Source organism: Erpetoichthys calabaricus, chromosome 2, assembly GCF_900747795.2.
Source record: "Erpetoichthys calabaricus chromosome 2, fErpCal1.3, whole genome shotgun sequence".
Classification (NCBI taxonomy): Eukaryota; Metazoa; Chordata; class Cladistia; order Polypteriformes; family Polypteridae; genus Erpetoichthys; species Erpetoichthys calabaricus.
Genome location: NC_041395.2, coordinates 317,357,680 through 317,380,186, shown reverse-complemented (window position 1 = coordinate 317,380,186; position 22,507 = coordinate 317,357,680). Strand labels below are relative to the sequence as shown.

At 39.1% G+C, this 22,507-nt stretch overlaps 1 protein-coding gene across 2 annotated transcripts in view; it reads left to right on the top strand.

Annotated features, from left to right (window-relative positions):
- herc4 (HECT and RLD domain containing E3 ubiquitin protein ligase 4) overlaps positions 1-20,448 on the top strand; it is a 139,718-nt gene extending 119,270 nt beyond the window's left edge. For both annotated transcript variants that reach the window (XM_051923411.1, XM_051923410.1), the window contains 5 exons: positions 10,390-10,456; positions 10,602-10,684; positions 13,526-13,709; positions 14,437-14,539; positions 19,831-20,448. In XM_051923411.1, coding sequence (XP_051779371.1) covers positions 10,390-10,456; positions 10,602-10,684; positions 13,526-13,709; positions 14,437-14,539; positions 19,831-20,039 — 646 coding nt within the window. In that variant the 3' untranslated portion in view covers positions 20,040-20,448. The remainder of the gene's footprint in view (positions 1-10,389; positions 10,457-10,601; positions 10,685-13,525; positions 13,710-14,436; positions 14,540-19,830) is intronic.
- The last annotated feature ends 2,059 nt before the right edge of the window (positions 20,449-22,507 follow it).

The following is a 22,507-nucleotide window of genomic DNA, read 5'->3' as shown; positions in this document are numbered from 1 at the left end:
CTACCTCTTTAATATTCACTTCTCACTTACTGTCATCACAGAAGGCAGAGGCCAAGGCTGGCTCCCTCAATTTCAGCATCAAAGCAAGAGCCAACCCTGGCTACCTCAGCTTCAATACCATAGCAAGGATGAGAAGTCACTCGTGAGACGCAGTCCTGCTGAGACTTCCGAATCGCTACCCCTGAAAAGGCTACATTTCCAAACTACATTACCAACAACAACATTTATTTATATAGCACATTTTCATACAAATAATGTAGCTCAAAGTGCTTTACATGATGAAGAAAGAGAAAAAAGACAAAATAAATAAGAATTAAAATAAGGGGACACTAATTAACATAGAATAAAAGTAAGTTCCGATGGCCAGGGAGGACAGAAAAAAACAAAACAAAATTCCAGACAGCTGGAGAAAAAAATAAAATATGCAGGGGTTCCAGGCCACAAGACCGCCCAGCCCCCTCTATTCATTCTACCTAACATCAGTGACCTCAATTAGTCCTCATTGTATTCAGGGTTCTCATGGAAGAACTTGATGACGGTCATGTGGACTTCTGGCCTTTAATCCATCAATGTAGGGATGTCACGGTGCTTTGCAGGTGGTGGTGGCGCAGATCGCCACCACTGAAAACCGGAAAAAGAACAGAGAGAAAGTAGGGGTTAGTACGGATTTTGGAGCCACCATGAATAATAATGATAGTTAATTGAATATACAGAGCATCAGGATTAAACTAAAATGAAGCTATGGGAAAGCCATGTTAAAGTAATGCGTTTTCAGCAGTTTTTTAAAGTGTTCCACTGTATTAGCCTGGCGAATGCCTATTGGCAAGCAATTCCAGATTTTAGGTGCATAACAGCAGAAGGCCGCCTCACCACTTCATTTAAGTTTAGCTCTTGGAATTCTAAGCAGACACTCATTTGAAGATCTAAGGTTACGATTTGGAGTGTAGGTGTAAGACATTCTGAAATATAAGATGGAGCGAGATTATTTAAGGCTATGTAAACCATAAGCAGTATTTTAAAGTAGTGCTGGGCGGTATGACCAAAATTCTATATCACAGTATTTTTCAAAATTGTACTGGTTTCACGGTATTCAACAGTTTTTTTTTTTCCCCATGCATGAGTTAACCACATTTTCCACTGCAATTACTGCAGTAGACTGGCTAAGAATAACCTATTCCACTGTCAAGAGAATTGTATATTGTACAAACAAACATTTTAATGTTCACACAGGTATTAATACAGGTTTGCATGGCCCCATAAAGTGATAGTTTTCAAGGAGGGGGCACTAATGAAGAGAAGAAATCACATTGCATGACAGTTACTTTCAAAATATAGAACCTTTTTATTGAACAAATTTTGCAAACAACTTAAACTAAAATTTTGACAACAAATTGACAACCATCCAAAGAGGCATTTAGACTTAGTAAAATATCCAGAGGTGCTTGTCAAAAGTTGTATTGCACTGAACATGTCTTAGAAAAGGAATAAATGGTAAATGTTTTTTGCAAACCATCTACACTTTGTTAATGTTAACAATCTCTGTCCACTGACATGTTAAAGTGACTTTTTAAACAACTTTACCACCATTAAACTGCATAATATTTAAACTAATAAATAATAACAATAAAATAAATAATAGTGCAACTTCCAGTAATAATACTATTACTTCAAAACTTCAAGCCCAGGTACATTACATAGTATTCACCAAAATAAAATAAAACAAGTGCAACTTAGTGATGACATCTTTACCAACTGAACTGTCATTAAGGCAAATTGCATTAATAAGCTATATACATAAATAACAAAACTGCAACTTGCATTTATAATGCTATTTGTGGTTTAGTGGGTCCGCGGCTTCAAAAATAAAAAATTGTCCGTTTTTAAAGCCAGTTCGTGTCCGTCTCCATGGGTGTGATTGCACGACCGCGGGAGTTGATGAGGTGATTGGGGCGAGTTGCACCCAATCATTCTCAATTGCTTCGCCGGCTTACTGCGGCGTGTGAATAAGGTGCTGCGACCACGGAGACGTATATTTATGGGCTGGCATGATAGGGGGAAGGAAAAAAGAAATGATAGAACACAAGGAGGTTAAAGAAGGGAAAAGGCAGTCATGGGAGACGATCCAGACACCAGGAAAGAGAAGGCAGCACGAGATGGGGCTCCGTGAGGGAGCACAGGCTTTGGCGATCTAGGGCCTGGTTCACCCCACTGACTAAGCGTGTAGAGTGGGGCGAATGAAATGTAAGACCTCCCAATGGATCTGAGGAGCACCTGAGTGAGCACGAAGGAAGACGGAAGGTGTGCCGACCTTGGACGGTCTGGCTGGGGAGTGTGGCGGCAGCCAAATGAGGGGCTGGCAGAAAGCAGTTCGTGCTGCAAAGGCTCCGCCAGCAACTGGTGAGCCGTGGAGACAGAAGGTGGTGTGCTGTGATCGGGCATGAAGAGAGACTGCATTTTAACGGATTTACAGTAATCCCTCGCTACTTCGCGGTTCACTTTTCGCGGATTCACGACTTCGCGGATTTTTAAATACAAGTGATTGCCCGCCTATCGCGGAAGTTATGTTCCAGACCCATCAGCAACAGGAGAAAATCCGTGATATAGAAAGACCATATAAATAAACATTTTTTTAGTTTAAGCCTTAAAATACCCATCCCACATGCTTTAAACACATGTAAACTTATAAAACACACTTTGTTAACACATATGATATGTGGATGTCGGGCTAAGGATATGAGTAACATCTCACTATTATAAAACATTTTAACTTCACGCAAGACAAGACAGTGAGACAGGAAAATTGGTGATGTACACCTAAAAGCCTGATTGTACAGGCTTTTAAATTATTGACACGCAGAGCGACAAGCAGCACAAACCCAGCACAAAGTCCACTTCTCCTTAGCGTTCATTCAGCTCCCCACTCCCTTGACAATGCGAAGTGGCAGGAGCCTATTGCGCTTCCGGGGAGGGGGGGGGGGTTTGAGCGAAGGTGCGTTCAGCTCTCACACACCCACACACACACACTCCTCGAGCAGAGCGACAAGCAGGCATTTTGGCAGAAGCAGCACAAAGTCCATTTCTGCTCAGCGTGAGTTCAGCTGCCCCCCTTCACAAAGCGAGTGCAGACACATTGACGTCTGATCGCTGCGTGCAGGCAGTGTGCAGTGTTGGTCTGAGGTGTTTAAGAATGTAGAAAGTGTTTAAGAGCATAGGAAGTGTTTATAAAGAGTGTGGGAAAGGTTAACAAGAGAGTGAGAAAGGTTTATAAGAGTGTGGGAAGGGTTTATAAAGCCTTAAAATATGTATAAATAATAAAATAAATATAGGTCGCTGCTTCGCGGATTTCACCTATCGCGGGGGGGCTCTGGAACGTAACCCCCGCGATAGGTGAGGGATTACTGTATTTATCATGGATTTTATTCCTACGTTTCACTGGCTTTATGGATTTGCTATTTATTTGGGAACTGTATTTTTCTGAACACTGCACAACGGACACTTTTGGTTTTACTTTGACTTTTTTTAACAAAAGCACTTGAGCACATTCCACCATCCCCAAGCTTCAATGAGATTTCTCCGCTCATCTCGGTCATAACTATCAACTGTGTTGGTTCAACAGACTCCCACGTGGGAAGAGGGAGCCTGTAGGGGACCGGCATCGTCGCACTATTACACAGTAACCAGGTACATTACACAGTATTGAAAAAAAATAAAATACTGCAAGCCAAGTTGTACGTGTTTTATTATCCAGTAGAATAGAAACAGTATTCACATATTTGAACATAATGGTCCACATCCGACCTTTTAAAACCAAAGTATCTCCAGACACGGCACCTTTTTTCGTCAAACGTTCTTCTGTGTTATCATATTCAACTTTATCGTCTGCTACAGTTTCAGTTTCAGAATGTTCTCTGTCCATTTTCACCGCTCAATACCTCCACTAACACATGTACTCTGTTGCATGCGTATTTTGCGGTGCACCAGTGAAAAAGGTCCCCCCTTAAACAGTTTCCCGCTGCGCCACATTCTGAATGTTGGTTAGGCTATTTAAACCGGTGTTCCATTATAAGAAAAATCCATATCATAACAAAAATAAAAAATGGTTTTTGGTATGAACCAGTATACCGCCCAGCACTATTTTAAAGTCGATTCTAAATGACACAGGTAACCATTGCAGTGACATCAAAACTGGAGAAATGTGCTCAGATTTTCTTTTCCTAGTTAAGATTCTATCAGCTGCATTATGCACTAGTTGCAATTGATTGATGTCTTTTTTGGGTGGTCCTGAGAGGAGTACATTACAGTAATCTAGTCGACTGAAAACAAGCGTGAACTAATTTCTCAGCATCTTGCATTGTTATAAGGGGTCTAACTTTTGCTATATTTCTTAAGTGAAAAAATGCTGTGATAGTAATCTTATTAATATGTGATTTAAAATTCAGGTCAGAGTCAATAGTTACCCCTAAATTCTTTACCTCCGTGTTGACTTTTAATCCTAATGCATCAAGTTTATTTCTAATAACCTCATTATATCCATTATTGCCAATCACTAAAATTTCTTTCTTTATTTAGTTTGAGAAAATTACTACACATCCATTCAGAAACACAAGTAAGACATTGTGTGAGTGAATCGAGAGTTAGGAACATCAGGAGCTATTGATAAATACAGTTGTGTGTCATCAGTATACAGTAGCTGTGGTAGCTCACATTATGCCCCGAGATAATCTGACCTAATGGAAGCATGTAAATCGAAAAGAGCAGCGGACCCAGGATAGAGCCTTGTGGAACAGTCAGTCAGTCAGTCATTCTCCAACCCGCTATATCCTAACACAGGGTCACAGGGGTCTGCTGGAGCCAATCCCAGTCAGCACAGGGCGCAAGGCAGGAACAAATTCTGGGAAGGGTGCCAACCCACCGCAGGACACACACACAGAGCACCTGTAGGAAACCCATGCAGACATGGGGAGAACATGCAAACTGCACGCAGGGAGGACCCGGGAAGCGAACCCAGGTTTCCTTACTGCGAGGCAGCAGCGCTACCACTGCACCACCGTGCTGCCTCCTTTGTGGAACACCATATAGAATATCTTGTGTCTTTGAAGTACAATTACCACAACTAACAAAGAATTTTCTGTCTGGCAGGTAGGATTCAAACCAATTTAATACACTGCCAGAAAGGCCCACCCATTGACTGAGGCGATTTCTAAGAATATTGTGATCAATGGTATCAAATGCGGCACTCAGATCTAAGAGGATGAGAACAGATAAACGGCCTCTGGCTGCATTTACCCGCAAGACATTTACTACTTTAATGAGTGCAGTTTCTGTATTGTGATTTGTCTGAAACCCGACTGAAACTTATCAAGAATAGCATGTTTATTGAGGTGATCATTAAGCTGCATAATGACTGCTTTTACTTAAGAAAGGCAGCTTAGAAATAGGTCTAAAATTTTCAAAAGCAGAGGAGTCAAGATTATTTTTCTTGAGCAGGGGTTTAACTACAGCAGTCTTAAGACAGTCTGGGAAGACCCCCTTATCTAATGACAAGTTTACTATGTCAAGAATATAATCAATTAGCACGCACAATACTTATTGGTATTGGGTCAAGGACGCGGAGGTGGAGGGTCTCAGTTGAGAAATTATTTTATATAATCAGTTAAATCTATCCTAGTGAAAGAATTTAATTTGTTTATAATGGAGTACCGGGGTTTAAGAGGATCAGTATTGGGGGGATGTACTATATTATTTCTAATATTCATTTTTTGATTTAAAAAATACAGCAAAACCCTCAAGTTTCACTGGAAGTATTTTGGAGGTATTCAATTGAGTAACTTGGGTTTAGTAGATTATCAATTGTAGAGAATAAGACTCTGGGATTACTAGCATTGTTATTTATAATCCTAGAGAAATAACACCGCCTCTCAAGACGGACTATATTGTTGTATTATGTTATTTTAACCTTCAGTATCTCATAGTGGATAATCAGTTTAGTTTTTCTCCATTTACGCTCAGCTCTCCAGCATGTTCTCTTTAGATCAGACACTCTTTGGGTCTTCCATGGTATAACAGTGCTAGAAGATTTTTTTTAACTATCCTTTCAGGTGCGACTATGTCTAAAGCCTAGAAGCCATCCTCTAGGGCAGGGGTACTCAATCACGGTCCTGGAGGTCCGCAGTGGCTGCTGGTTTTTGTTCTAACCTGGTTGCTTAATTAGAAAGCAATTCTTGCCAATAATTTAATTTCATGGCTCGTTAGTGCTTTTACTCTGCTATGTCAGGTCATTCTCATATCCTGGATTTTCTTCCTCTTTCTAAGGATATCATCCGAATGATCTGAACTCTAAAATGGATGAGTGATTCTTAGTCCTTCACTTTTTTCTCTTCACTTTCCTTCCAAATATTTAATTAAACCAGTTAGTGCACGATAAATACAGAGGTGTAAATGGTAACAACCTAAATGGAGAAATGCTGGTCTCTTTTGTCATTTGCATGTTACTGCTAATAAGGAGCAATTAAAAACCAAGACTACAGCTGTTTAAGACTAAAATAAGCAATAAGGGTTCAAAATCTTAATGAGCGTGCTTCTTATTAAGCAATTGGGTTGGAGCAAAAACCTGCAGCCACTGTGGACCTCCAGGACCGTGATTGAGTACCCCTGCTGTAGGGCATGGATATTCAAATGGCATCCCGCGGGCCATACTCAGTCCAGAAACAACCTCCGAGTGGCCCAGCCCATGGACCCGCCAGGGCTCCAGACACCCAACTAAAATGGTCTCATCTCATCATTTCTACTTAGTTTGTGAATTGCAAAGTACATCATCGAACCTTTAATCTAATTACTGTTGTGCTTGAAAGTTTGTGAACCCTTTAGAATTTTCTATATTTCTGCATAAATATGACCCAAACATCATCAGGTTTTCACTCAAGGCCTAAAAGTAGATCAAGAGAAACCAGTTAAACAAATGAGACAAAAATATTATACTTGGTCATTTATTTATTGAGGAAAATGATCGAATATTACATGTTTGTGAGTGGCAAACGTATGTGAACCTCTATGATTAGTAGTTAGTTTGAAGGTGAAAGTCAGATGTTTTCAATTAATGGGATGACAATCAGGTGTGAGTGGGCACCCTGTGTTGTTTAAAGAACAGGGATCTATCAAAGTCTGCTCTTCACAACACGTTTGTGGAAGTGTATCATGGCACGAACAAAGGAGATTTCTGAGGACCTCAGAAAAAGAGTTGTTGATGCTCATCAGGCTGGAAAAGGTTACAAAACTATCTCTAAAGAGTTTGGACTCCACCAATTCACAGTCAGACAGATTGTGTACAAATGGAGGAAATTCAAGACCATTGTTATCCTCCCTAGGAGAGGTCGATCAACAAAGATCACTCCAAGAGCAAGGTGTGTAATAGTCGGCGAGGTCACAAAGGACCCCAGGGTAACTTCTAAGCAACTGAAGGCTTCTCTCACATTGGCTAATGTTCATGTTCATGAGTCCACAATCAGGAGAACACTGAACAACAATGGTGTGCATGGCAGGGTTACAAGGAGAAAGCTACTGCTCTCCAAAAAAAACATTGATGCTCGTCTGCAGTTTGCTAAAGATCACGTGGACAAACCAGAATGCTATTGGAAGAATGTTTTGTGAAAGGATGAGACCAAAAAAGAACTTTTTGAAATAAATGAAAAGCGTTATGTTTGGAGAAAGGAAAACCCTGCATTCCAGCATAAGAACCTTATCCCATCTATGAAACATGGTGGTGGTAGTATCATGGTTTATGCCTGTTTTTTGTTGCATCTGGGCCAGGACGGCTTGCCTTCATTGATGGAACAATGAATTCTGAATTATATCAGAGCATTCTAAAGGAAAATGTCAGGACATCTGTCCATGAACTGAATCTCAAGAGAAGGTGGGTCATGCAGCAAGACAATGACCCTAAGCACACAAGTCGTTCTACCAAAGAATGGTTAAAGAAGAATAAAGTTAATGTTTTAGAATGGCCAAGTCAAAGTCCTGACCTTAATCCAATCGAAATGTTGTGGAAGGACCTGAAGTGAGCAGTTAATGTGAGGAAACCTGCCAACATCCCATAGTTGAAGCTGTTCTGTACGGAGGAATGGGCTAAAATTCCTCCAAGCTGGTGTGCAGGACTGATCAACAGTTAACGGAAACGTTTAGTTGCAGTTATTGCTGCAAAGGGGGGTCACACCAGATACTGAAAGCAAAGGTTCACATACTTTTGCCACTCACAAATTATGTAATATTTGATCATTTTCCTTAATAAATAAATGACCAAGTATAATATTTTTGTCTCGTTTGTTTAACTGATTTCTCTTTATCTATTTTTAGGAATTGAGTGAAAAATCTGATGTTTTAGGTCATACAGTGGACCCTTGACTTACGAACTCAATTCGTTTGTGAGGGCTGGTTGTAACTCAAGTTGGTTGTAAGTCAAGACTATTTTTCCCATAAGAAATAATGGAAATACCCATAATGCGTTCCGAACCTCCCACAGCAACACTTATTTAACCTTTTCATAATAAAAAAGGGTTGTATAATGTGCATAATTTACCAAAACACCAGTAATTTTTCTAATGTACTAACCAAAAAGTTATAAAAAGTGCCTAGCCTACCAGAAACAACAATTTCATACTGTACTCACCATTTAATTTGACATCTTTGGGCTGCAGTAAGAGAGGAGGAGGAGGAGAATGAAATAGAAGGTGGTTATTGTTAGGAAGGAGCCTCCTTATACAAATCTTTTCTTTGTAAAATTGTCGAGATGGTGGATTTCGACATGCTGTACATATTAGCGAGATCGGTCACAGGAACACCACTCTCATATTTCCGCACAATTTCCTTCTTCGTTTCGATTGTGATTGCTTTCTTTACCTTTGTTACCTTCTCTTCCTTCCTTAGAAATTATCGAAAAAAATTATATAAAGCACTGCACTGACCGAAATTACGTCCACAAACACTTGTATCTGGGCTCCGACTGACGCTTACAAACGCTCTCGGACGTTTGTTTAAAAGCGGATACACGTGACTGCATTTGGGTCGTAACGCAAGATGTTGGTCGTAAATCAAAAGAAAAATTTTGGTCGTAAATCAAGTTGTTCGCATGTCAGGCTGGTCGTATATCAAGGGTCGACTGTATTTTTCAGAAATATAGAAAATTCTAAAGGGTTCACAAACTTTCAAGCACAATTGTATATTGTAACATATGCAAAAGGACTTTTTTTTTTTGTTTTTTTTTATATTGTTAAGCGGACGTGCCGTTAACATATGTGTTGGTAAGGACTTCCCTTTGCATATCCCCTGAGCCACATAAAGGCTGGTTTATATCCCACACTGGGTGTGAGTCATTGCAAAGAAAATGACATCCGACTTGGAGACACGCGCAGGAAAATATTTCTAAGTGTGTGGCACTGCTGAGGGGATGGCGAAGAATATCAATGCGAGGCTGGTAACGCTTGTGCCAGAATAATGAACGAAGGGCTGAATATGATACAACCTGCTATCAAAAAAAGGTAGGCATGCAAAACATTTGAAATTCATCTGCCCATGATGTAGGTTCCCTATTATGAATATATCTGAACCCTGTGGAATTCAGTTGTCACTTCTGATGTGGCGTGGCACATTAAGATGTGATTGTCGCCAATCTCCTTGAGTGTGTGCATCTTTGCATGTTGTTTCTCTTTTGATTTAACACATACGCCATGCAAAAAGCCAACCTGTCTGTCAGTACAGGTGCTACTCCTAAAATTAGAATATCATGACAAAGTTGATTTATTTCATTAATTCCATTCAAAAAGTGAAACCTGTGTATTAGATTCATTCATTACACACAGACTGATGTATTTCAAATGTTTATTTATTACCAGCCTGGTGCAGGTCTACAGTTTTGTTTCTGGTGTCCTTTGACAGCTCTTTGGTCTTGGCCATAGTGGAGTTTGGAGTGTGGCTGTTTGAGGTTGTGGACAGGTGTCTTTTATATTGATAACGAGTTCAAACAGGTGCCATTAATACAGGTAACGAGTGGAGGACAGAGGAGCCTCTTACAGAAGAGGTTACAGGTCTGTGAGAGCCAGAAGTCTTGCTTGTTTGTAGGTGACCAAATACTTATTTTCCACCATAATTTTCAAATAAATTCTTTAAAAATCAGACAATGTGATTTTCTGGATTTTTTTTTTTCTCATTTTCTCTCTCATAGTTGAGGTATACCTATGATGAAAATTACAGGCGCCTCTCATCTTTTTAAGTGGGAGAACTTGCACAATTGGTGGCTGACTAAATACTTTTTTGCCCCACTGTATAAATAAGTAAGCATATTTACATATTCTAAAGATATTATTCTTATGGTAGGCGTTTGTTTTGTTCTATTTTTAGGAGTATGCAGCAGCTACTGGATTATCCAGAAGACAATGTGGAGGAAACATTCTGCTTGAATTTCACTGTATGTTTTGACTTTGCTATACATATATATATATATATATATATATATTAATATATACACCCCCAATTACCTAATTAACTTGGGGTGGAAGACTGCAAATTAAAATAATTTTACATTTTATCCCAATGTTTTGTATTTTTAATAGATCACTGTGGAAAATTTTGGTGCAACAGAAGTTAAAGAGCTTGTTCACAATGGTTCCAAAATTTGTGTGAATAATCAAAACAGGTATGGAATATCTTTTCATTGTTTTATGTGAAAGCAATATAGTGTCTTTGTGCATTAAAAAGTATGTACAAGGAGAGTATAAAAGTAACATCAGTACTACATCAGTGTTTGGTGGTGGTTTTTTAATTTTTTTGTAATTGCTTGGTGTTCAAAGTCATGCATTGTGTAATTTGGAGGTTTGAACAAGTCAATTTCCCCTCTCAGCCAATTAAAGAGAATGTCAAGGTCAGCCATTTAAATACTTCAGATGAATCCTGGGTATGATTGAGGTTGACCCCTGGCCATTACAGATCTGATTAACCTACAATAACATAGATTGTAGAGGCTTATCATGCCACAGTCAAAAGAACACGCGAACACGTCCAGAGATGAAATGTTAAGTCTATAAAAGCTTAAAGTGACCCATTTAAGCCTCTGGGGCTCCTGCACACCACATTCCTTTACTTGTGCCTTTAATGTACCCACTTTGACAAGATTGCAAAGGTTCACTGCTTATACTCGCATCACAGGGCACAAAGTGGAAACCTCAGGTTTTGCAAAGTGCCATCTGGATGGTTCTGTGGAATTCTGAAAGGTTCTCTATCTACGGGTAGATGGTTTGTCTGAAGAAAAGTTTGCCTCTTGGACACATGTAAGCTAACCTGGTAATTACAGGTAATTTGCCAGGTTGTGGGCCATGTGTGAACAAAGCAGAGCCAGAAATCTCAAGAAAGTCAACCTAGCAATTTATGTGGTGTATATATTTCCCGGGACTTTTTTGGTTGTACTGTTTGTGACCTCAATTGAGAAAACTCTTTTGTAATTCCCAGAAAATTCAAAAGCACATTATGTGTCAAGCCTGAGCAGAAATGATTCTATTCTAGATGACAGCATTTTCTTCTCACAGAAGGAAAGGTTTTACTGGGGACAGCAGGACACTTCATGAGTAATGTAAAACGCCACTGTTTTCTAATGTATATTGCATCTCCTAATGTTTAAATACAGTCACGTGAAAAAGAAAGTGCACACTCTTTCGAGTCTAAGGAAATAATAAAAAATCATCTGGTCCTTGGTAGGTCTTGAAATTTAGGTAAATAAAATCTCAGATGAACAGCAACACATGACATATTACACTGTGTCATTATTTATTTAACAAAAAATAAAGCCAAAATGCTGAAGCAGTGTGTGAAAAACACCCTTACTGCTTTAATGGGAATTAAGAGGGTAAGTAGCAGTCAGGTGCTGCTAATCAAATGCACTTGATTAAATTGATCATCAGTAAGTTTGACCACCTCTATAAAAGCAGAATTTTTGTTGGTGTGGAGCATTCAGGTGTGTGTTAACACAATGCCAAGGAAAGAAAGATATCAGCAGTGATCTCAAGAGAAGCAATTGTTGCTATCTCTCAGTCTTGGAAGGGTTATAAGGCCACTTCCAAACAATTTGAAGTCCATCATTCCACAATGAGACAGATTATTCACAAGTGCCAGTCTTCCCAGAAGTGGATGTCCCAGCAAATTTACTCCAATGTCAGACCATCCAGTGTTCAGAGAAATAACAAAAAACCCAAGAGTTGCATCTTAGACTCGACAGGCCTCAGTTAGCATGTTAAATGCTAAAGTTCATGATAGTACAATTAGAAAAAGACTGAACAATTATGGCATGTTTGGAAGGATTGCCAGGAGAATGCCTCTTCTCTCTAAAAAGAACATGGCAGGGTGGCTTCGTAGGTTTGCAGTGTTGCATCTGAATAAACCACAGGACTTCTGGAACAATGTCCTTTGGACAGTTGAGACCAAAGTGGAGATGTTTGGTCATAATGCACAGCGCCACGTTTTATAAAAACCAAACACAGCATATCAGCACAAACACCTAATACCAGCTGACAAGCACGGTGGTGGAGGGGTGATAATTTGGGCTTGTTTTGCAGCCACAAGACCTGGGCACCTTGCAGTCATTGAGTCAACCTTGAACTCCTCAGATGTTTATTATTTCCTGATATGTAAAACTATAGAACTGTAAGAATGTGTACTTTCTTTTTCTCATGACTGTAAGTGAGGCAATCATAGGAAATTTGAATGAATAGCTTGATTGTTTCACAGAATATATTTTCTAAAATTAACTCTTTGGAAAGTGTATGTTGGGTAGTGATTGAAATAAGTGAGCTACTTTTCATGTAAACCAAGAACGAAAGTGTTGAGCCTATTTCCCATAAACCAACCAGTGCACTTTTTCCCTCCTTCGAAAGAAATGGAGGCCTCTGATAGCTGAACAACAGCTGTGAGGAATGGAGCATCCATCTGGAGAAAGTGGAGATTGAAGGTGTTTTGTGAAATAGTAAAATCACAGCAGTAGATGCATTTGGTTTTTTTTTTTTTTTTGCTGCTTCATATTTGGCCGTGTAGTTCTTGTGTCACTGTGATCTGAGTACTGAGTGCTAAATTATAATTGGGATACAAACTATATGTAAATGTAGCACTTGAATAAGCAATAATGTGGAAAAATCAGGCAAATGTAAGACTTTTACATTGCACTGTATACGGTACTTTCCAAGACCAGCAAATACTTTTGCATTTAGTATATTTCTTATAAAATATATGTCATTTTTATACATTTTTACATTTTAAAAAAATGAAGCAACAAAACATAGAGCTACTTTTAAAATTTAATATGCAAATGCCAGCCAAATATATAGTACTGTATAATTTGTGTCAAACATTACTTTGAAGGCAGTGGACAGACTGGGTGTAACAAAAATAAGAGTCTTACAAAAAACATAAGTAAATTATGCTACAGTTTTCTAATATAATAATAACAAATGTTTTTCCTTTTGAATGAAGCTGTATTTGTATTTGTTTGTAGGCAAGAGTTTGTCAATGCATACGTTTACTATGTGTTTCATGCATCTGTGGCCCACTTGTTTGAAGCCTTCAATGTCGGATTCCATAAAGTCTGCGGTGGAAAAGTGCTTCAACTCTTTCAGCCCAGTGAACTTCAGGCAATGGTGACTGGAAACACCAACTATGACTGGAAAGAGCTGGAGAAGGTAGGTAGCCTACACATAGGGCAGTTTCATGTGACACTTGCTCTTGTGAATTAGGGAAGAATTGGGAAGATTGTGCTTATCAGCTCAGTGGTAGCAACAGAACACATTGCTTCTGTTAGGGTCCGAAGACCTGACAAGTGCTTGTCTGCAACTGGATGCCTCTGGGACTTTCTCATGGGTTAAGAGCCAAGCACTTAGTGCTGATAGTTTTCTTTGTAGTATTAAAAACTAATTTTAGTTGTGTGTTTGTGTCACATGCAGCAAAATAGTTTTCAGGGAAGCTTGGTTATTTGTGTGTGTAATTTGTAAACAAGTCTTTTCAGTTAACTGAATAAACCAGAGAATTTTTTGTTTTCGTTACCCTTCTTTTTTTTTGTCCTGCAATGTCTTAAACTGCTGTCTGTCTTTTCAATATTTTGAGGCACACATTTTAAATACTACCAGCTGTGGTGTTAACTTCAGTTTCTTTCTCCTTGGTGGTTTGGAGTTCTTGACTTTCTTGCAGGGCTCCCTTCTGTTAGTTTGTTTGTTCTTTTTCTGCTTTAAGGTATTACAGTTATTTCAACACCAGTAGATGAGGTTCATTGATTGGGCCTTTGTCCTTCATTGAACTATGAGGTCTCTACATTCCAACTAGTACTTGTTAATTTAGTTTGGAAGTGGCAGCTCCGGTTTTTTAATGTTTTTTTAATGCTGAACAAACAAATTTTATTTTTTGTCTTGCCAGACCACTGAATATAAGGGAGAATATTGGGCTGAACATCCAACTATCAGGCTCTTCTGGGAAGTGTTCCATGAACTTCCTTTGGAAAAGAAGAAGCAGTTCCTTTGTAAGTGCTTTATAATTTTAGTACTGTTGTTATTATCACAGGTTAAACATTTCATAGGTACACGTAAAAAAGAATTTCTGGACATGAATCTTACCATTTTTGTTTGCATATTTGGTCTCGGCATTCGACCCACTCTTCCTTGCACAAAATTTCTCCATACTATTTTGCATTCAACGCCCTCTCTGCACAGTTTGTTGTGGTACAACCAAATGTTACAGGTCCGGTCCGGTTGGGGAACAAACACCCACCACATGATGAAACAGCTTGGTTGACAATCCCCCACACAGTCCAGTTCCACCCTCCAGAAATGACCATCTATCTGCCACAACCAGGTATTATGTGGGCATCCCCTTGGCCTGGTCTAGCCGCTTGGGTCCTCAACAGCATATTTTACTTTAACAGGGCTACTCAAGTTTCACTGTCATCTTTTTAAGCCCCTCAAGAATAGCATTATCTTTGTGTTTGGGGGTCTTGGTTTTCAGAAATGTGAATTTCTATTCCATTTCAAATCTTGTCTATAATTAGCTCCGTTCTTTTTGCACTTTATTTCACCACCACATTAGTCTATCCTACAACACAGCATAATCTTGCCACCATCCTACTCTGCGTATTTTCTGTGTGATGACCTTGTTCTCCCTTTTTTGGCACACACATGACTTGGCATTTAAAATAGCTCAATTTGTCTTATCAGGCCACATTCCCACATTCTTTTAGATGCTCCTACAGGCTTGTTTATAAATTCAAGAAAGTATTTTATATGAGCCTTTTAGGGGCTTGCTTAAACTGTGACAGGCACCTGTGTCATTGTCACCTGCTGTTAGTTGATCAATTATGTGGAAATTTGCAACACTTAGTTAGAAAAGTCAGTTTTTGTGGAGATTTCATAAACAAAGCACACAGTACAAATCTTTCATATCTGAAAAGCTCCCATTTAAAAGTATGGTTGAATTTTCTAAATCATCTCTCTACTTTACTTCATGTGCCTTGAAAGAGGTCACTTGAGCTTGCATACTGAATTGTCCTGCCTTATCTGCCTCTGACAAGAAAACACATACCCAGTGCAAGTTAATGCAATGCCAGCAGAGATGCAAACGTGACTTGAAACACACTTGCATTGGCAGATTGAGTGTACCTCAGTGACACCGACTGACTTCTCCTGCTGCTTGCAGTCATACTGTATAAAGTGAAGGTGAGGTTACTTTCACCAACAATTTACACAAATAATTAAAGTACATAAAATTCTGATGCAATCTACAGTAATCCCGCCTCTATCGCGGGGGTTGCGTTCCAGATCCCCCCGCGAAAGGTGAAAATCCGCGAAGTAGAAACCATATGTTTATATGGTTATTTTTATATTGTCATGCTTGGGTCACAGATTTGCGCAGAAACACAGGAGGTTGTAGTGAGACAGAAACGTTATTCAAACACTGCAAACAAACATTTGTCTCTTTTTCAAAAGTTTAAACTGTGCTCCATGACAAGACAGTGATGACAGTTCCATCTCACAATTAAAAGAATGCAAACATATCTTCCTCTTCAAAGGAGTGCGCGTCAGGAGCAGAGAATGTCAGAGAGAATGTCAATACATGCTGTTTGATCTTGTAAGTATGCGAAGCACAGTGCGGGAAGCATATCGCTTTACAGAGTAGCCACATGTAAGCCCAGCAAGGAAGAAAGCAATGTGAAGGTAATCTTTCAGCATTTTTTGAGGAGCGGCCGTATCCTCTAGGGGTGCGAACAGCCCCCGTGCTCACAATATATTTGAGGAGTTTTATTTAATACGTAATACGTGCTCTGATTGGGTAGCTTCTCAGCCATCTGCCAATAGCATCCCTTGTATGAAATCAACTGGGCAAATCAACTGAGGAAGCATGTACCAGAAATTAAAAGACCCATTGTCTGCAGAAATCCGCGAACCAGCAAAAAATCCGCAATATATATTTAAATATGCTTACATATAAAATCTGCGATAGAGTGAAGCCGCGAAAGTCGAAGTGCGATATAGCGAAGGATGACTGTACTAAAAACTAAATAAATAAGTACATCTTGCTACAGCTGGGTGATAGTTGCTGGAACAAATCTATTCTTATATCGCTTTGTTCTGCACTTTGGGACAATAAACTTTTGTCCAGAGGGAAGAAGCTAAAATTCAATGTGTAAAAAGTTGGTTGTCATTTAAGATCAAGCCAGTTATCCATTTTTAACTGCCTCGTGTAAAGGAATGCCAAATTAAGTTGTGACTCGCCATGCAACCTACTAGACCATTTAACAATTTGATTCGAAAAGTTTTATTTGTTAAAGAAAGGTCTTTAAACCGTGACACCAATGTAAATAATAACATAATAATGTAGGGTCATCATGGCTTTGTCAGTGTGGAAACAGAACGGTTTCCTCAAACAAAACAAAAGCTAATGCCCCTGTTCTGCACATGCCTTCACAAATTTCTTCAGTTTAATAACTATTAAAAGGGATTTATACAATTGCACATATTTCACTGTCGGACTATTAATGGATGTGACTTCATGTGTGTGGAAGTGTCTTCTAAAATGAATTATCCTGTCTTTAGTCTTTTAACATTTCTAACTCATCATACCATTTGACAAAGTCATTGATGAGTGGTGTCATCATCCTGGAAACAACTGACAAAGAGTCATCTGCATACTTTAGAAGAAGAGGAATACACTACTTTATATAATGCTTTTCTCACTACTTAGAAGGTTTGACATAGATAGGGGGAGCCACTTCAGCCACCACCAATGTGCGGCATGCACCTGGCTGAGGTGATGATAGCCATTTTACTCCAGTATGCCCACCATACATTAGCTATTAGATGGTGAAGGGATGAGAGAGAGAATTAGCCAGTTAGGGACAGGGGATGATTAGGGTGCCAGAATGACCAGGCAATGGTGAACAGTTTAGCCGGGACGTTGGGAGACACCCTACTCTTTATGAAGGATACACAGGGATCACTTATGACCACAGAGAGTCAAGACCTTATGTCTCATCTGAAAGATGGCACCTTTTTTTTTTTTTTACACTGGGGCACTTGGATCCATACACAAAAACCACAGGGTAATCGCCCCCTGCTGGCTTTACCAGCGCATCTTCTAGCGGCAACCCCAGTTTTTCCTAGATGGACTGCCATCCAAGTATAGGCTGGCCCCGAACATGCTTAGCTTCAGGTGGATTACAAGTTCGGAAGTGCAGGTGGTATGGCTTTTGGCTGGAGTGGTCCTATTTTCTCACCTACTGTGACAGTTATTTGTGTAAAGGATAAATAAAAGGAGCCAAAGCACACATCCTTGTAGAGACCCACTTGAGGAACAAACTTAAGTCAGACAAAATTCCTTTTTCCTTTAATTTTTGTGAAATAATGTTCATGTATGTTCATAATGTAGTTGCAAAGAAATTCTCTTGCTGTTACATCCAACCACACACTAGGAAGGTACACAGAATTAAACACCATATACAAACATGATATCTTCTCAACAGTATATACCGTAAATACAGATGTATAAAACAATTTTGTAAGATATAATTGCACTCTTACCCAGTACTACAGTATATTAAGTAAGTCCTATAAAAATATAATTTATATTGAATGGAGAATAGAAATTGGGTAAAAGACAGAGATGAATCACGGGGCTGTGTTAAGCCACAGTGACTGCAGTAGGACAGAAGCTGTTTCTGTGTCTAGTAGTTCTTGTCTTCAGTGACTGGTATCATTTCCATGATGGTAATAACTAAAAGAGATGGGTACCCTGGGTGAATGTAGTCTTTGATTTCATTTCTGGTATGTTTCCTTACCTGTGAAACATGCAGAAAATCAGTGGAGTTCAGTTTCAGGTCTAGAATCTTTTCTGCTGTCCAAATAACACACTGCAGCTTATGTTTCAAGCAAGCAGATGCATTGCCACACGAGGACAACTCTATAAAACTATCTCAGCACTGATAGGGACAGGTTAAACATTTTAAGTTGACAGAGAATAAACATCCAGTGATGAGCTTTTTTGATAAGAGCTGTGATGTTTTCATCCTGGTTCAGACTGAGAGTGATGGTTGTGCCAAGAAACTTAAATGATCAGAATGACGCTATGAATAGCTACGAGGTGTAGAAGTTGAGAAGTGTCCTCTAAAATCCACAGTCATTTATACTGCTTTGGGCATTCAAAAGCACCGTGGAAATCTTTTTCTCTCCTTCACCTGCCTTTAACCTTATAAACACATATGAAATGCTTAGGTTTACATACTGTACGTGGATTGTAGTTTATGCCAGATTGTTCCAAGTGTTGTATCTCTGCAACCCAGAGCTTCCACAGTGGAGCTCAAAGTAGGTGGAGATGACTCCAGTCAGCAATCCATGTAGGTGGAGTTGACTCCAATGGCTGCCAATAGAGTCTAGCTTGCAGACATCCAGAACTGAACCCAGTTAAACTATGGTTAAGATTAGTGTTGTGGCAGCTTTATTGGGGTCAAATAATGCAAGAGTGTCCATTAAGACAGCTCCATCAACTTGGAGCTCCAGGGTGTAGGCTTCATGCTGCAGAGATTCCAGACTCGATTGTTCAGATTCTAATGCTGCCAGGCTGAGACCATGGTTCTTAGACATTAAAGTTTTTAAAGTTAAAAATTTTAAAGTTTTCTTTTATATATTTATGTACTAGTTGTGCTGCCTGTCTAAGACAAGGCAAAATCTAAGCAATCAATGTAGACCTCAAAATCAACGTTTACAGTGCACCATGCAATGCATGTTTCTGTTATACGGCATTTCATAAAAGCAGAAATGTTTGTGGTGCGCCATCTGTCAGAATTACAAATGCAATGCATATGTCTGGATTCATAAAAACGTGTTAATATTTGTGATGTGCCATCTGTTGAAATGATAAATGCTATGAATTTTCTTACTAAAAATTGTGATTTGACATCTGTTGGAATGACAGAGAAGTATCAACCAGACAGACAGACACACACACTTTTCCTTTTGTTAAAACAGTGTTAAGTTTCATTTGTTAACCATACAAAATATAGTTTAAATGTATCATACCTTTCATTTAATACATAGAAAAGTGTTGTAGTAGTGTGGATTTGAATTCTTTATGCTCCCTATGGCTGAAGGTTATGTTGGTTACAAGATAGCTCAATGGTGTTGTATATTAAAGGCGTCTGAGGGTTTATAAAACAAGGAACAACTGGCTAGCTAGTAAATCTGAATGTGTTAATCTGTGAATTCCTCCTTTCTGACAAACACCTCCTTGTGTGAGTCGATTTATCAGACCTTTTTTTTTTTTCAGTGTTTTTGACAGGAAGTGACCGAATTCCAATCCTTGGCATGAAGAGCTTGAAACTTGTCATCCAGCCAACAGGAGGTGGAGAGCAGTACCTGCCCGTGGCACACACTTGCTTTAACCTTCTTGATCTGCCCAAATACACGGACAAAAGCACACTTCAGACCAAGTTAATACAAGCCATCAATCACTACGAGGGGTTCAGTTTAGTATAATAGAAAACAATACAAAGATAAATGTGTTTTGCCTAAAAGCTAGAGACTTCATTTTGTCTTTTTATTGTTTGTCAACTCAAAGGTAGTTATTTTTCTAATGACCACCTGAATCTACAACACATAGACTGAAAAAGTGCCTTATAAGGGGCACTAGACCAAGAACAGATGCAGTCGGAGCCTCGGGAGAGGATGTCCCAACCAGAACTGCTCAGAGGGTTCATTGGACTGCCAGACGTGAAGTGTGGACGTGTCTGTCTGACCGTTAGCATTCAGCATATCATGAGAACCCGGGGACAGGAGCTGCTTTGTCAAACTCTTGTAGATTCTTAATATCTAAATGAAATTGGAAATGGGATTAAGACTTTTTTTGTCTTCTTAAATCATAAAGACATGTTTTGTGCTTTGATAAGCTTTGTTTCCCTTGTTTTTTTTCTTTCACTATAGGATCTCATTTTGAGATGCCTCAATAAATTTCTGTACTTTCTCTGCTGTCACTCTATAATAAGTGCTACAGGCTATTGTTAAATGTCATAACGTGTTTATTTTTATTATTCATATATTGTACAGGATCACACACACTGCTTTTTAAACAGACAGATGACAGGTGGTATACTTAAAGTTGCGCTAGCACATTTGGAAGTGTCGGCACACTCGATTGCAATGATGAAATGTAAACTGCTTTTTTGTGAAATCTACAACTTGCAGTGTTCAAGGCCCAAAGACAGCATCATAAGGTTTGGATCACTTGGGTTGCGTTCACATTACAAACCTCAGATCAGATTTGCCTGTCTTTGACAGTACAAGTACAAGTGAGCTGCTGCATCCAACTGTAATGTGAATTCAGTCCAAAACGGCACACATGCAGACATTGATACGGTTTTTGCACAAGTCATTTGTGTCACCAATAACAAAAACAAAGTCATCTTTGAGAGATGACTCATAAAACCAACAAAACTGATGTGTGTGTAGCTACTGAAGGCCATCATGTTTTGCTCTGGAGGACAGTAAACAGTTTGTCAGCTGTGATCGGGTTGAGAAGGTGAAGTAAAGCCAGATGGCCAGTTTTTGCCATTTTCGCAGCTATTTCTGGCACTGCCGCACCAAGAGGGGTGTGTGTGTGTGTATATACAAGAAAGGAGCCAGCAATGGTCCTCCACACTGCCAATTCTGGCTGATAACAGCAGCACTCAACCCATGCGTATAGGCAAAAAAAAAAAAAAAAATTGTTCATGTGTCATGGCCACTAATTGGATACATATCTGATCTAGGACCACATATGAAGGAGACTCAAATCTGATCTGAAAAGATTGCATTTCTGTGTGCACAGCCCTGAAAACCTCAGATTTGAGTCACTTAAGCCTGGTAATGTGACTGTAGTCTTAGAAGTTTGTATTTTTTCCCCCAAACTAAGTTTTAAGTACAGTGGAACCTCAGTTCATGAACGTCTGTGTTCACGTACAAATCGGTTTACGACGAAAAAGTTTGCCAAACTGTTGCATTTGTTCACAACCACACGCTCGGTATACGAGCAAGCCAGTTTCCCTTTCGGTTTGTATGGGTTCAGTCTCTCCCTATGCAGCGAGCGAGAGACACACACACACACAGGTGCACGAGAGAGAGGGCTGGACGCATAAGGTAGGAAGGTTTGTTTTTGTTTTCAATTCTGTTTACAGCAATTGGTTTGTAGTGTGCATTGTTGTAATGTTACTTTTCTAGGTGGTTTATTAAATTACGGATTTTTTCAAATGTTCATTTTTTTCCCTGTGCTTAAAACTCATTAAAAAAAAGTGTATTTAGCCAGCATTTGGTAGCGCTATAGCGCAAACTATTGCAGTGTTAGTTTTCTCTGTTGTTCAAGGTTTTCTCAGTGTTATTCAATGTTTTTACATTTAGTTTACTATTACGCTGTGCATTCTGTGGTTTAATTAACTACATTTCTGCTTAAAAACAAAAAAAAAAAATATTTACATACAGTTTGTATGGTCTGGAACGGATTAATTGTATTTACATACAATCCTATGGGGGAAACTGCTTCGGTTCACGACCAGAGTTTTGGAATGAATTATGGTCGTGAACCGAGGTTCCACTGTATTACACAGTTTATAATAAGCAGAGTAAGATTACCGTGATGATTTGATGTTAATATTTTTTGTATTTATTTGCAGTGTATTGGTACTAGTTAAAATCTGGTGTTGGTACATGCATTGTTGGTGGGACTCAATTTTAACCAAGATTCATCTTATTATATACTATTTAGATACACATACTGTACCTGTTGGAAGTTGCTTCATTTTAATTGTCTTGCCACACTCACTAATTTTAATTAGCAACAAGATGCGAACAACAAAGGGGCCAGCAGTTCTCCGTCTAACTTTTTTCTATTTCCACCTGTCTGTTTTAAATATTTGAAGAGAATCTATAGATAGTCAAGGACTGAGAATTACTCATGTACTGCAAGATGGCCATAG